This window comes from Macaca thibetana, chromosome 16 (genome assembly GCF_024542745.1).
Source record: "Macaca thibetana thibetana isolate TM-01 chromosome 16, ASM2454274v1, whole genome shotgun sequence".
NCBI lineage: Eukaryota > Metazoa > Chordata > Mammalia > Primates > Cercopithecidae > Macaca > Macaca thibetana.
In genome coordinates this window covers 55,063,930-55,077,057 of record NC_065593.1, presented here as the reverse complement: position 1 = coordinate 55,077,057, position 13,128 = coordinate 55,063,930, and the positions used below count along the sequence as shown (strand labels likewise).

The following is a 13,128-nucleotide window of genomic DNA, read 5'->3' as shown; positions in this document are numbered from 1 at the left end:
TGATGGGAAATCTGGGTCTCATGTTCCTGTGTGGTCCTCACCTCACTCAACCTCTGCTCTTTCTGTTCACTCTGGGCTTCCATGCTCTCATTAATATAGTTCTCAGTTTTCCACTGTTCCGTATCCCATTCTGCCTTGGACGCCTTTACTTCCTGCTGCTCACTGAGAAGCTTCATCAGGAGCCCTGTCCTGGAGATGAGCTTGGCACAGGTCAGTTGCACACGGGTGTCAGAGCAGTCCGTCTTCAAGGTCCAGATAACATGAGAAATAAACCTTCTCACATCCTCGCTGGGGATGAGGGACCGTAGCTGCTCGGTTAGCTGAATTTCAAACTGATCACCTGGGGATGAGAGCAACGGGTAATTGAAGCTTTTGGGCTCAGGGGACAGGTCAGTGCCCACGTTGTTGTATTCCCATTTTGTCTCAGTTTGTTTACCAGTTGGCCCTAAGTTGAACGCAGTCCCAGCGGAATCTGCCTCAGGAGGAGGATTGTAGGTTGTGTTTTCAGAGATGGTACCTTCTGGCATAGTAGTGTTTTCCATAAAAACGTTTTCTTCAAAGGCATTTCTTGCAGCTGTGTCTTTTACATCAGTGTTTTCTATAAAACGTTCTGAAGGAGCAAATACTTCCAGAAAAGGGTTTTGTTGAAGACTCAGGTCTCCTAAGGATGAAAAAGCCCCTTGTGAATTTATGAGGCTCTTCGCTGCAGACAACAGCGGCCTGTTTGCGAGCATCAGTCTATCGAGATAACCTTCCTTTCTCAACTTCCTAATCATTTTGGCCTTGGGTGTTCTGTGGGCCACACGGGAGCCAGTTTTATGAAAGCGGTATTTTTTTCTGGAAGGTTTAGCAGCTTTCATTGTTTTAACTCTAGCCTTTGCATTTTCTAAAATGAAAATGGCGTGGGTTAAGTCTTTCGATCTGTCTCTGACCTCAGGTAGGGCTTTTGCAGGGGTGGAGGCAGAAGGCTCGCCCATGGAGAAGGGTTTCAGCACAGAGGAGACTGCCGCCTTATGCTCTTGGGTGAATGAAGGCTTGGTGTAGACGGTGTTTCCCACTAACTTCTCACGCCCCTGCTCTATATGAGGCTGTTCCAGCTCCCTTGAGACCGGGCTCCCGAGCCTTTTTTCTTGGGCAGCGCTCTCCACAAATGCCTGCGCACCCTCTTCCCTCCTGGTGCTCTGCTTTCCCACCTCTTTGAAGTGCCTTTTCTGGATGCTCCTTGGGCCCGTGAGGACTCTGTTCACTCTCTGCAGGTTGTTGCCTACACTTTGAATCTTTGCCAGGCTGTTTTCCTGTGGTTGGACAGTTTCTAATTTCTTTTCAAATATTTGGCGTTTAAATTTGTTACCTAGAAGGCTGGTCTGCATAAGCATGGCAGTTTTTTCTTCCCTTTTAACTTCATCGATTTTTTCTTGTTTTTCCGCATCTAGTATCTTTTCTAGCAAATATAGCTTTCTCAATTTATTTTCATAAGTTGAGTTGTTGGATGCAGGTTGAAGAGAAGGGCTGTTTGTATTGTTTTTCAAAATACTCAGGGGTCTATCGCGATCTTGCACATTTGCAAAAAGCAGTTTAGTGAACGGTAACAATATTGATTCCGCATCTAGATTTCCTGCTGAGAAATAAGGCAAGATGTAACTTAGTGCACTGATAACTTCATTCTCGTCATTGGTGTCTAGCTGCTCACTCCCAAAGCCGGAGAAGTTGATGCCACTCCTGTCTGAGGGCACCTCCGGCTCAATAGTCAGCTCAGTGCTCGTGTGCTTCTTCCGGGCTTGTAACACCTTCATGAACGCTCCTTCTGGATTCCCTACAGACAGTTCTTCAGCTGTGAAAAAAGAAGAGACTGTTTTGATCATGAAAGATGATGGGACGGCATGCATCAGTCCACAGCTGTACGCCCCAGTCACACGGAGTAGGAATCGGCAAACATTCGAGTGCCATTCAGAGAGGAGAAACACACACCCAATGCTAAACCTATGAAACGGCAACAACAAGAGGAGGAAAAGACATCTTTTGAAAACATGGCCACCTACTTGGAACATTCCATAGTGTGACATAGAGTAACTCTGCTTAGGATTATTCCGTTGATCCCCAGGGGCCAGTTGCCCAGTGCTCAGTCAAAGCCCAAAGTGGAAGACAAGTGCTTCCCTGATGAGCTGGCTTCTCTGCAGACTGCTCCGTGCCCTGTGCTGTCCTGCCTCAGATGCAGAGAGAGTACAAGGCTCCCTCTCTCCTTGTCCTCAGTGTACCTGTGTTCTTGCTACCATCACAGCTGAATGCAATGGAAGGCGGTCCTCTGAGAGGAGCAGGGTGGAGATGCTAACTTGGAGAGCCCCTCCTATTGCTGATAGATTCTCATCTGGCACACGCTCCACCCACCCACCCCATTCTCTGCTCCCACATATCGCAGCCCCATCACAGAAGACGCGACATGGAAAAAACACTGTGTCCACCCTAGTTCTTTTCTTAAATGTGGGCAATGATCCAGGGTGTAGGTTAAGAGATTTTTAATTTGCCAGATGGTATGCCTATGTTGTTAAATATACAATGAATCTATGGTATGACAGCAGTTTCTGGATAAACATTACTTGAGGTCCCAAAATGCAGAAGGGAAAAAGCAACTTTTGTCAGATGCCTACTTTGCTTTCATTTCATCTCTAATATTCTGGATGGGGAACCATCCAAAGCTTCTGAATGCATGAAGGTCAAGTGTGCCCGTGTGCAGCTGGCTTTCTTTTCCAGAATTAAAAGTATTTTGGGTGGTGCTGAGGGTCAGAGGAAGAAGTAAAGATTGTGAGAAAGGAGAAACACGGGCTTGGGGAGAACCCAGAATTGGGACAGAAGACCTGGCACAAGGTACAGCACTTAGCACCTCTGATCTTGTTTTTCCTCATCTGTAAAAGGAGATTACCAATGCTTTTCTGCCCACCTCCTGAGGAGAAGGGAATAGTTTAATTGGTTTAAAAAAAAATTCTGAAAAATAAGCAACATTGTCTTCATATAAGTAGCCAAGCATTATTAATTATCCACCCCATATTACTGGTAGATACCAGTTTTCAAGCTATCTGTACATGAAAGCAGTCACATTTTAGAAGTCATGAAGTTGGTGCTAATAAACCTAATCTACAGAAAAACTCTTGAAGCACTTGCGTATTTGTTCTGTGAATGGAAAGGTTTGAATTCAGAGCAAGTTCAGTGTTCGATGGTCTAAGCATGGAAAAGCCCTCCATTTCATTAGAAGAGCCAGGTAGCAATTTCTGGTTATGGAACCAGAAGCTCTCCGGCTTCAAATAAAACAGCATCACCTGTACTCTTATAAAATTGCATAAACAAAAACAAAACCAGATCTACATCTGTCCTAAAATGCAAAGAGTACTTGAGACCTCATGCATATAAAACCAGCTTACACAGTACATTGCACTATATGAAGAAATTATCACTGGGAGCAAAGCACCAAGCAGAGAGCACAGTACACAGTGTGTGGATGTTAATGTTATTCCCTAGTCTTCCCATTCCTTTCTCTTGGTCCTTTATGCAAAGGGAACAGTTCCATTATTAAATTTTGTAATAATAACTGAGAACCTAACTCCCAGCAAGGGAGGAGTTCACAAGTTGAGGGACTTTAAATCTGAATGAGTAAATCAATTATATCATTAGCTTAAATTTTTATCATCAATTAAAAATAAAAAATTTAAAAACAAATACTTAAAATAATATAACGATCACCAGGCAATTTGGACTCACGACAATGTATGGTGTTTGTCAGACATGCACTGTTGCAATGCAGCTTGACTGTCTTGCACACAGCCTCAATGCTGTTTTTAAATTGGCAGAGGCAGCAGGCCATACGGCTAGGTAAGATCCTACAGATGAAAACACAAAACAATAAATTAGTGGTAAAGCAGTTACTTGAGAAGGTAAAGGAGGCAGGCCAACACTACCACAGGGCTGGGCAAAAAGGTGTTATTGAGGCCTGTGGACTGAACAGTTGGGTAGGAACTAGAAGGCCAATAGGAAGGAGGACAGAGGTGCCCAACCAAAGGGTAAGCATGGCAGTGAGTATGGTATGCCTAGAATAAAGGTGGTTGGGATTAGAATTGGGTGACACTGATCAGTAGTTTAATTCAGAAGTATTTCTTCCCAACTCCAAAGTCTCACTTTGGGCTGAACGTACACAGGAAGAAGGTAGACTTCTAAGAAGAGTCTGAATAAGCCCCCAATTCTGGAGGCCCTTTCTCAATTCCTGTTGGGAGTGAGAAATATTATAAATTACTCTGGGCATTAAAAATAGCTCAGTTTAACCTGGATTATGGGGTTAAAAAAATAATGGAGATAGCATTGGCCAAATCTGCACAATTTGAGGATTCAAAAGAGTAACAACAATAAGTTACAACATAATATATAAAAAATCCATGAAGACTGATATTAAAAACGAGGAGGAGTTGTTCTTTAATGAAATAATGCTAGCTAATAAATGTAGAAGGAATGACAGAATTTTTAAAAGTGTCACCTTGCAACCACCAATGTAATAAAAATTGATTCAGACAAGGATTATCACTGATGCACATTTGGGTGAAAAGACATCTGAGAACAGGATCTTCACTGATCTCAAAGTACCACCCCACATATTTTTTATTAATTACCAAAGGGAAAAATTATTTTTTATTTTTTTATGAGACAAGGTCTCATTCTGTCACCTAGGCTGAAGTACAGTGGCAAAATCATAGCTCACTGCAGCCTTGACCCCCCTGGACTCAACTGACCCTCCAAATTCAGCCCCCCAAGCAGATGGGACTATAGGCTTGCACCACCACCCCAGCTAATTAATTTTTAATTTTTATTTTTATTCATTTTTTTTATTTTTAGTAGAGACAGGGTTTCACCTTGTTGTTCAGGCTGGTCTAAAACTGTACTCAAGTGATCTGCCTGTCTCGGCCTTCCAAAGTGCTGGGATTACAAGTGTGAGCCACCACACCCAGCAAAATAACTACAATGGAGAGATCTGGAAGATCATCTTAAACAAGTGATCAGACTTAGCATTATGAGCCATCTGCGGTCACGAGGCAGGAAGGATACATCACCTATGCAGTATTCTTCCCAAAAATACTTAACTTGAATCTCATGCAAAAACAGACAAATCCAGATTGTGGGACAATTTACAAGACAACTATCTTTGACTCAAAAAATGCCAATGTCATGAAAGATCAAAAAAAGTAGAGGAATGTTTTAGATGAAAGGAAATGAAGACATGACATGCACTGCCTGATCTTCAATTGGATTCTGTACTATTCTTTCATCTTTCTGGCATGTTTGAATTTTTTTCAAAATGTAAATTTGGGCAAAAGAGATAACCAAGACAATTGATTAATTTGTTGTTATGGCTTATTGGGGGCAGTTTCAGAGAAATATAAACAATCTCTGTAACTGGAATAAATTCTCAAGGTTAATCTTAAGAAATCAAACCCAAGAGGCTACATGCTACCTGATTTCATTTATAAGACATTCTGAAAAAGGCAAAAGTATAGGAACAGAAATCAGATTAGTAGTTACCGGGGGCTGATGGTGGGAGGAGGGGATTGCCTACAAAGGGACAGGAGGGGCCTTTTTGAGGCATCAGAAATGCTTTGTACTGGGAACGTGGTGGTGCTTATGTAACTATACATTTTCAAATGTATATACACTATACACTTATAAAGGGTGAATATTATGTGAAAATTATATCTCAATAAACCTGACTTAAGAAAATAAAACAAACCTAAAAAACCAACTAAGTAAATATAAATCTAAGAAAAAAATAACTTACAGTTTTTCCAATTCAACAGTCATCGTGAGAATGTTCTTAAGTGTTGCAAGTGGAACTTGCGTTGTTCCCATGTCTCTGAAGAAGAAAGCCGAAACATTCATGATATGAACTCCAATAAAAAATTCTGTACTTAAAAAGGTATTTCAAGGACATGTGATTACTTCAATTTTGGCTTCTCTATACAACAAGCCACCTCAAGAGTTTCTTTGCTGTTGAATTCCAGGGAGCTCTTATTAAAGAAATTTAAGTTGATTTGCGTCATCAAATTAATGATATTCAAGAGTAGAACTTACACCTTTTTTTTTTTTACCATTATCTTCTCATTTTCATATTGCATTCACCATCTTATTTTATTTACTCTTTTCATTTTTAGAATAACGAACACCTATTCCTCTTTGCTTTCTTGGTTAAGTAATATTCCTCCATGTGTCTACATGTTCCAAATCTATACGGGCTCTTCAACACTGTTCTCTTTCCCTGCTGGCTGTCTTGACCATTACACATCCTTTCTTAATCCTTTTCTTTGCCAATAACTTTTTTCAATAACTCAGTTAAAATTTAAATTACGACATTTTCGCCTAAATGCAAAATACTTAATCTTTGATGACAAATTTAAAAAGCATAAATCATCTCATGACTCGAGAGTACTATAGTACTTACAAATATTTTAATGCCGGCAGTTCAAAGAGATATGGATCTTCAACAGCTGTCAGAGGATTGCGATTGAGAATTCTGAAAAATGCAATGAAATTAAAATTGCCTGCATTTTCAATGTGTGAAACTGCATAAAAAGTTTACATTCATATTTTGGTATGGAACTTATAGGTTAAAAAAAAAAAAATTCTGTTTTTACCTAATAAATCACCATTAGACTTTGTAAAGCACTATTCCTTTGGGAACTACCTAGGTCTCTAGAAGATAAAGTAGAGGAGACAAAGAGGTGAAGAAATAGAAAAAAAAAAAAAACACACACACACACACAAAAAGTGGATAGCAAAGAAAAAATATGCCATAGAACTTTTCAGGTCAAAAACCCTAGAAGTGACTATGTTGGTAGGAAGCCCTGACTCTGTAGGAAATACTATTTCTAGTGTCCTCCATAATTCAAGTTGCTCGTCCATAATTCAACTTGCTCTTTATTTTTTTTTCTTTTTTTTTGTTTTTGGTTTTTTTTTTGAGATGGAGTATTGCTCTGTAGCCCAGGCTGGACAGCAATGGCTCCATCTCGGCTCACTGCAACCTCCACCTCCTGGGTTCAAGCAATTCTCCTGCCTCAGCCTCCTGAGTAGCTGGGATTACAGGTGCCCGCCACCACACTCAACTAATTTTTGTATTTTTAGTAAAGATGGGGTTTCATCATGTTGGACAGAATGGTCTTGAACTCCTAACCTCAGGTGATCCACCCTCCTCGGCCTACCAATGCGTTAGGATTACAGGCATGAGCCACTGTATCTGACTGCTTGCCTTTTATCTTTATAAAGTTTTTCAAATTTATGGTTTAATTTGCACAGTTAAGGAAAAAAAATAGGACCAATTCTTTTGCTTTATAGCCAAAGAAAAAGGGATAAATCTAAGAGAAGGAACGGGTCAAAACCATACTCCCATCACATACTCCCACTTGTCTTCTTGTATGACATCACAGCCTTTGTTACACTGCATGTAATCACCTGTCTACTTGTCAGTCTCCTGGACTATCAGCTCCTTGTGGGCAGAGACCGCATCTTATTGTCATTGTCATCCCTGTGCCTGGCATGATGTCTGAAATTTACTACGGATTTAATAAATGTTTATTGAATAAACAAATGACATTTTGTTTACATGTCAATAAAATGAATAAATTCATTTTGATATGAATTTTTATTGCAAAATGCGGGAATCTATTTTCTTTTTAATTCTTTAAAGTGAGCAAGAAAAAGAAAAGAAACAGGAAGAAATAAAAGAAAATCACCCTTTAGGTTAACCCAAGAATCATCACTGTACTTTTGCAGAAATTATAAAAATAGTAATTATTACAGTGAGTATCTATTAGGCTGCTACGTACTTGTGATCAGCATTTCACATTTCATCCTCACAATAATCTTAGGTGGTAGACATTATTATTGCCCTATTTTATAAATGAGGAAACTGAGGCACAGAGAGGTTACACAACTTGTCCTAGGTCACTAAGCTATTAAGAAGCAAATCTGTAATCCGAACTCATGTGCTTAATCTGTATGAAGAAAAAGGGTTTACTTTAACCTTACGGTTTTAAAAACTTTTCTTTCTTTCTTTCTCTCTCTCTTTTTCTGTCTTTCTCTTTCTTCATTTCCCTCCCTCCTTCCCTTCCCTCCCTCCGCCCCTCCCTCCCTCCCTTCCTCCCGTCCTCCCTTCCTTCCTTCTTCCTTCCTTCCTTCTTTTGAGTTAAAGTTTCCATTTACTGTCTGGGCCTGGTGGCTCATGCCTGTAATCCCAGCACTTTGGGAGGCCGAGGTGGGCAGATCATCTGAGGTCAGGAGTTCCAACCAGCCTGACCAACATGGTAAAATCCCATCTCTGCCAGAGTCTTGCTCTGTCACCCAGGCTTAAGTGCAATGGCATGACCTTGGCTCACTGCAACCTCCACCTCCTGGGTTCAAGTGATTCTCCTGCCTCAGTCTCCTGAGTACTGGGATTACATGTGGCCACCACCATGCCCAGCTAATTTTTGTATTTTTAGTAGAGACGGGGTTTCACCATGATGGTCAGGCTGGTCTTGAACTCTTGCCTTCAAGTGATCCACCCACCTCAGCCTTCAGAAGTGGTGGAATTACAGGCATCAGTCACCGCTCCCGGCCACCAGATTCTTATGAGGGCCTCACAGTATATAAAGTGCTTAGTAAAGGTGGTGAGTTTAAGCCATTTGTATTGATGCTACCTAAATACTCTTGGTGGAGGGACCTAATGAGCCTGTTCTCTGGTGGAGGGCATAAGCCACCACACCCGGCCCTACACTTTGGATTTAACTTTGATTCCTGCTCATATGCAGAGTTTTAAACTGCTTAAATGTCTGCAACATTTAGCTGCAAGGAAGGAAGCTTACACAAAGCCCTCCAGGGAGCAAAACACTGCACCACTATGCCCAGCTAATTTTTTTGTATTTTTAGTAGGAATGGGGATTCACTATGTTGGCCAGGCTGGTGTTGAATTCCTGACCTCAGGCGATCCGCCCGCCTCGGCTCCCAAAGCTCTGGGATTACAGGCCTGAGCCACCCCGCCCAGCAACAAGGCTAATTTGAGGGTCACTTCTTTGATGCCTTTTCTTGACCATGCCATAGGTCAGAACTAGGAGAAGCAGAGCAAGTCATATATAAACTATGTAAGTCTCTAGGCCTCTTTGTACCTTAGTTTCCCCATTTGAGAAAAACAAATGGATCTTAAGACACACTTTTCAGAGTTCATAATGGGCTTATACCCAGCTAACCAATAATTGTATGAGTTTTTATACAATATAGTTGGTTACTTGTATTCATCTTCTATTTCACTTACAACTTGTGTAAAAACTGCATTCCGTGCCAGGCCTGAAATGTTCCAAAGCTCAGTTCTGTGAGTAAATTGCAACCAAGATTTCTACAAAAAAAGGCATAAGCCAAAGGAAAAAAAAATTATTTCAGAACATTTATCATTTGCTGTGATTCTAATTTACATAGGATGGAACATAACCTCAATCCTTCCTGTATGCACTAAGGAAATCTCACTGTGGAAGATACTGGCTTATGATTTATACTTTAACATTGCACATGTGGTGCATTAGCTACAAAACAGTGAATGCTCAGTAAATACCTGTGTGAAGTGATCTTTAGTTCTCTAGAACAGGATTTCACAACTTCAGTGCCATCGACATTTTGGACTCTCTAACTTTCCCATGGGGGTCTGTGTTATACTTTGGAGGATGTTTAGTCTTATACTTTGGAGGATGTTGAGCAGCATCTCTGGCCTCTGCCCACCAGATGCCAGGAGCACACCCACAGTTTTGTCAACCAAAACTGTCTCTGGACATTACCAAATGTCACCTGAGTACAAAATCACATCAGCTGAGAACCACTGCTCTCTGATGATTCACTAAGATCTGTGTAATAATTCTCACAAGAATCCTTGCTAGAGACAAAAAGGATTTGCTCTATAATTTTAGAACCTTTCTACTGGTCAAATTTTAATCATATTTCAAAATGAATAGTAAAGAGGTTTATAATTAAGTTTTATAAAAATTCCAAATGTAATAAAGTTACATTTGTAACTTACATAAACTGCAAAAATGGTAGTGGTTCAAATGTACGTCTTTCAATAGACTGTATTTTATTGCAGGATAAATCTCTAGGAAAAATAAAAGGAAAATATTGCCTTGGTAAGTTATTAGATGTAGATTAGTATGAATAACAGCAAGAGTTTAGAATAACATTGAATACACATTTTTCATCTCAACTCTAAACGTCTGGACTTGTATTTGAACTTTCCAGAGCCCCTAACCCTGCCCATACCTCTCCTAGAGTCTCACCTTCATAGTTTTAATAAATAAAATATACAACTTAATAGACTTTGGAATGAATTTTTCCTGAGAGCAGTAGACTTGATTAGATGCCCTTTTGTCATCTCATCAAATCCTAGACTATAAGCTCAAAGTTTTTATCTCTATATACAGTTTCTAATATTAAAATGAATAGCCTCACATTTATACACCTTCCTAGTTTAGGTCTGTTTTCCTAAGCCAGTTCAGTATCAGAAGAAATAAAAGACATCCTTTCACATCATTTGAAAGGAAGTTACCCCTTTACTTAATACATAACTTTGAACTAATTCAAATCATATTAATTTCTATCATATTAACAGAAATTCATTTTTGGTTTTATATTGCTTTAATAATTCATGAAAGCAATTTTGTCAGTTATACAGTGATGGGGCCTGTCCCTCCCTCTTTTTTTTTTTTTTTTTTTTTTCCAGACGGAGTCTCACTCAGTCGCCCAGGCTGGAGTGCAGCGGCGCGATCTCGGCTCACTGCAAGCTCTGCCTCCCAGGTTCACGCCATTCTCCTGCCTCAGCCTCCCAAGTAGCTGGGACTACAGGCGCCCACCGCCACATCCGGCTAATTTTTTGCATTTTTAGTAGAGACGGGGTTTCACTGTGTTAGCCACGATGGTCTCGATCTCCTGACTTCCTGATCCACCCGCCTTGGCCTCCCAAAGTGCTGGGATTACAGGCGTGAGCCACCGCGCCCGGCCTCCCTCCCTCTTTACCTGGATGGTGTAACGCTGTCTGGCTGATGTCTCCATCTCTAGTCTCTCCCTTCCTAAACTATCCTGCACACAGTCATCAGATAAACTCTCCACAAGTGGTTTGCAAAGACCAGCATTTCCTGGGAAATTATTGAAGATGCAAATTCTTGGTCCCACTCTAGACCAACTGAATCAGTAACCACGAGGGCGGAGTCCGGAACTGAGTTCTAAAGCGCCGACTCAGTGATTGTGATGCAGATCTATCTATAGCACTGCTGCGGTAACATGGTTCCCCATGATGGCTCCTCAGCTGGGCATTCAAAGCCCTAGAAGATCTGGCTCCAATTTCCTACTCTCCCTCCTTGTACTCTACAGGTACTCATGGCATTCCTCGAACACTTTCCTGCGCTTTGCCCTTCTCCCATTTTCCTTTTGCAAGTTTAGAATATATTCCCCAAGATGTCTGTCTGATATTACACGATGGCCCTTCAAAGTCCAATTCAAATGGCATTGTTCTAGTAACATCTTCCTTGGTCCAAACTGAAGTCATTTTCCCCTCTTCTATGCTTCAGAAACAATTTATCCCTCCTAGTGCCCACATCCATTTCTTCTTAATGTAGTTATTTTTCATCCCATTTTTTCTGAGCATGAGCTCCTTGAAAGCATGGACTAGGTTTTGCTCATCTGCATTGCACACCATGTTTAAAACTGACACATGGAAATAAAGTAAATTCAAATATTTGTAAAATAAATGAATAGCTGGCCAGCACGGTGGCTCACGCCTGTAATCCCAGCACTTTGGGAGGCTGAGGTGGGCGGATCATAAGGTCAGGAGATGGAGACCATCCTGGCTAACACAGTGAAACCCAAATGTACTAAACCCCAAGTGTACTAAAAATACAAAAAATTAGCCAGGCGACGCGGCATGCGCCCGTAGTACCAGCTACTTGGGAAGCCGAGGCAGGAGAATAGCGTGAACCCGGAAAGTGGAGCTTGCAGTGAGCCGAATTGCGCCACTGCACTCCAGGCTGGATGACAGAGTGAGACTCCATCTCAAAAAACAATAAAATAAAATAAAATAATAATAATAATAAATGAATGAATGAATGAATGGCTAGGGGAGTGAGTAGAAGGAAAATGACTATTTTAAAGGAAACGTAGTTTTATTACTTCATGGTCTCTGTAGCACTTTGGCATCCACTTGAGGGTCTTTACACCCACTTTCCTTAAGCCTTCTACATTTGAAAGAATCTGTTTTCAAAAGAGCATCACTGATGAACTTAATAAGGATTAATGACATACACACCTCTATGGACAAAGGGTAAGAATCAAGCTTTCATAGCAATGAACATAGTATCTTCTTGTCTCTAAACAGACAGAAATACTATGCAGGTATCCCTTAGTAACAGGGCTGGGGAGATAGTTATTTCGTAATTAGTGAAGAGTCAGGGGCATTTCTGACATGCTTACTTCATGTAAACATTTCTAGCTCTACCACTTTACCATGATTTTAAACATCTGTTTTAATATAACAATTCCTGGGCCGGGCGCGGTGGCTCAAGCCTGTAATCCCAGCACTTTGGGAGGCCAAGACGGGCGGATCACGAGGTCAGGAGATCGAGACCATCCTGGCTAACACAGTGAAACCCCGTCTCTACTAAAAGAAATACAAAAAAACTAGCCGGGCGAGGTGGCGGGCGCCTGTAGTCCCAGCTACTCAGGAGGCTGAGGCAGGAGAATGGCGTAAACCCGGGAGGCGGAGCTTGCAGTGAGCTGAGATCCGGCCACTGCACTCCAGCCTGGGCGACAGAGCAAGACTCCGTCTCCAAAAAAAAAAAAAAACAATTCCTGAACTGAAATCCTTAATACCAGTCTATTCTCTTGGTAGCTCAATATTCTTGATAATATTATTTATATAATTCAGCTGATTTTAAATATTTAAATGTTAATTTAATTCCAATTAAGTTACCAAAAATTCTGGATTAATGATGTTCCAATGAATGTAGGTGGTCTATATTTTCTTCTCCTTTAGGCAACAATCTGAAGTTAACTTTAATTCCTTTCATCCTACTAAACCAACTTTTTCAAATCTTT

The 13,128-nt window shown here is 40.8% G+C and overlaps 1 protein-coding gene and 1 long non-coding RNA gene across 8 annotated transcripts in view; both read right to left on the bottom strand.

Moving 5' to 3' along the window:
• Positions 1–13,128, bottom strand: part of LOC126938967 (uncharacterized) — a 152,403-nt gene that overhangs the window by 31,451 nt on the left and 107,824 nt on the right. The window lies entirely within an intron of this gene.
• Positions 1–13,128, bottom strand: part of LOC126938912 (leucine-rich repeat-containing protein 37A3-like) — a 110,268-nt gene that overhangs the window by 58,911 nt on the left and 38,229 nt on the right. For all 7 annotated transcript variants that reach the window (XM_050763656.1, XM_050763653.1, XM_050763652.1 and 4 more), the window contains 6 exons: positions 10,067–10,138; positions 9,314–9,394; positions 6,470–6,541; positions 5,810–5,884; positions 3,751–3,869; positions 42–1,831 (listed from right to left, as the gene is read on the bottom strand). In XM_050763656.1, coding sequence (XP_050619613.1) covers positions 42–1,831; positions 3,751–3,869; positions 5,810–5,884; positions 6,470–6,541; positions 9,314–9,394; positions 10,067–10,138 — 2,209 coding nt within the window. The remainder of the gene's footprint in view (positions 1–41; positions 1,832–3,750; positions 3,870–5,809; positions 5,885–6,469; positions 6,542–9,313; positions 9,395–10,066; positions 10,139–13,128) is intronic.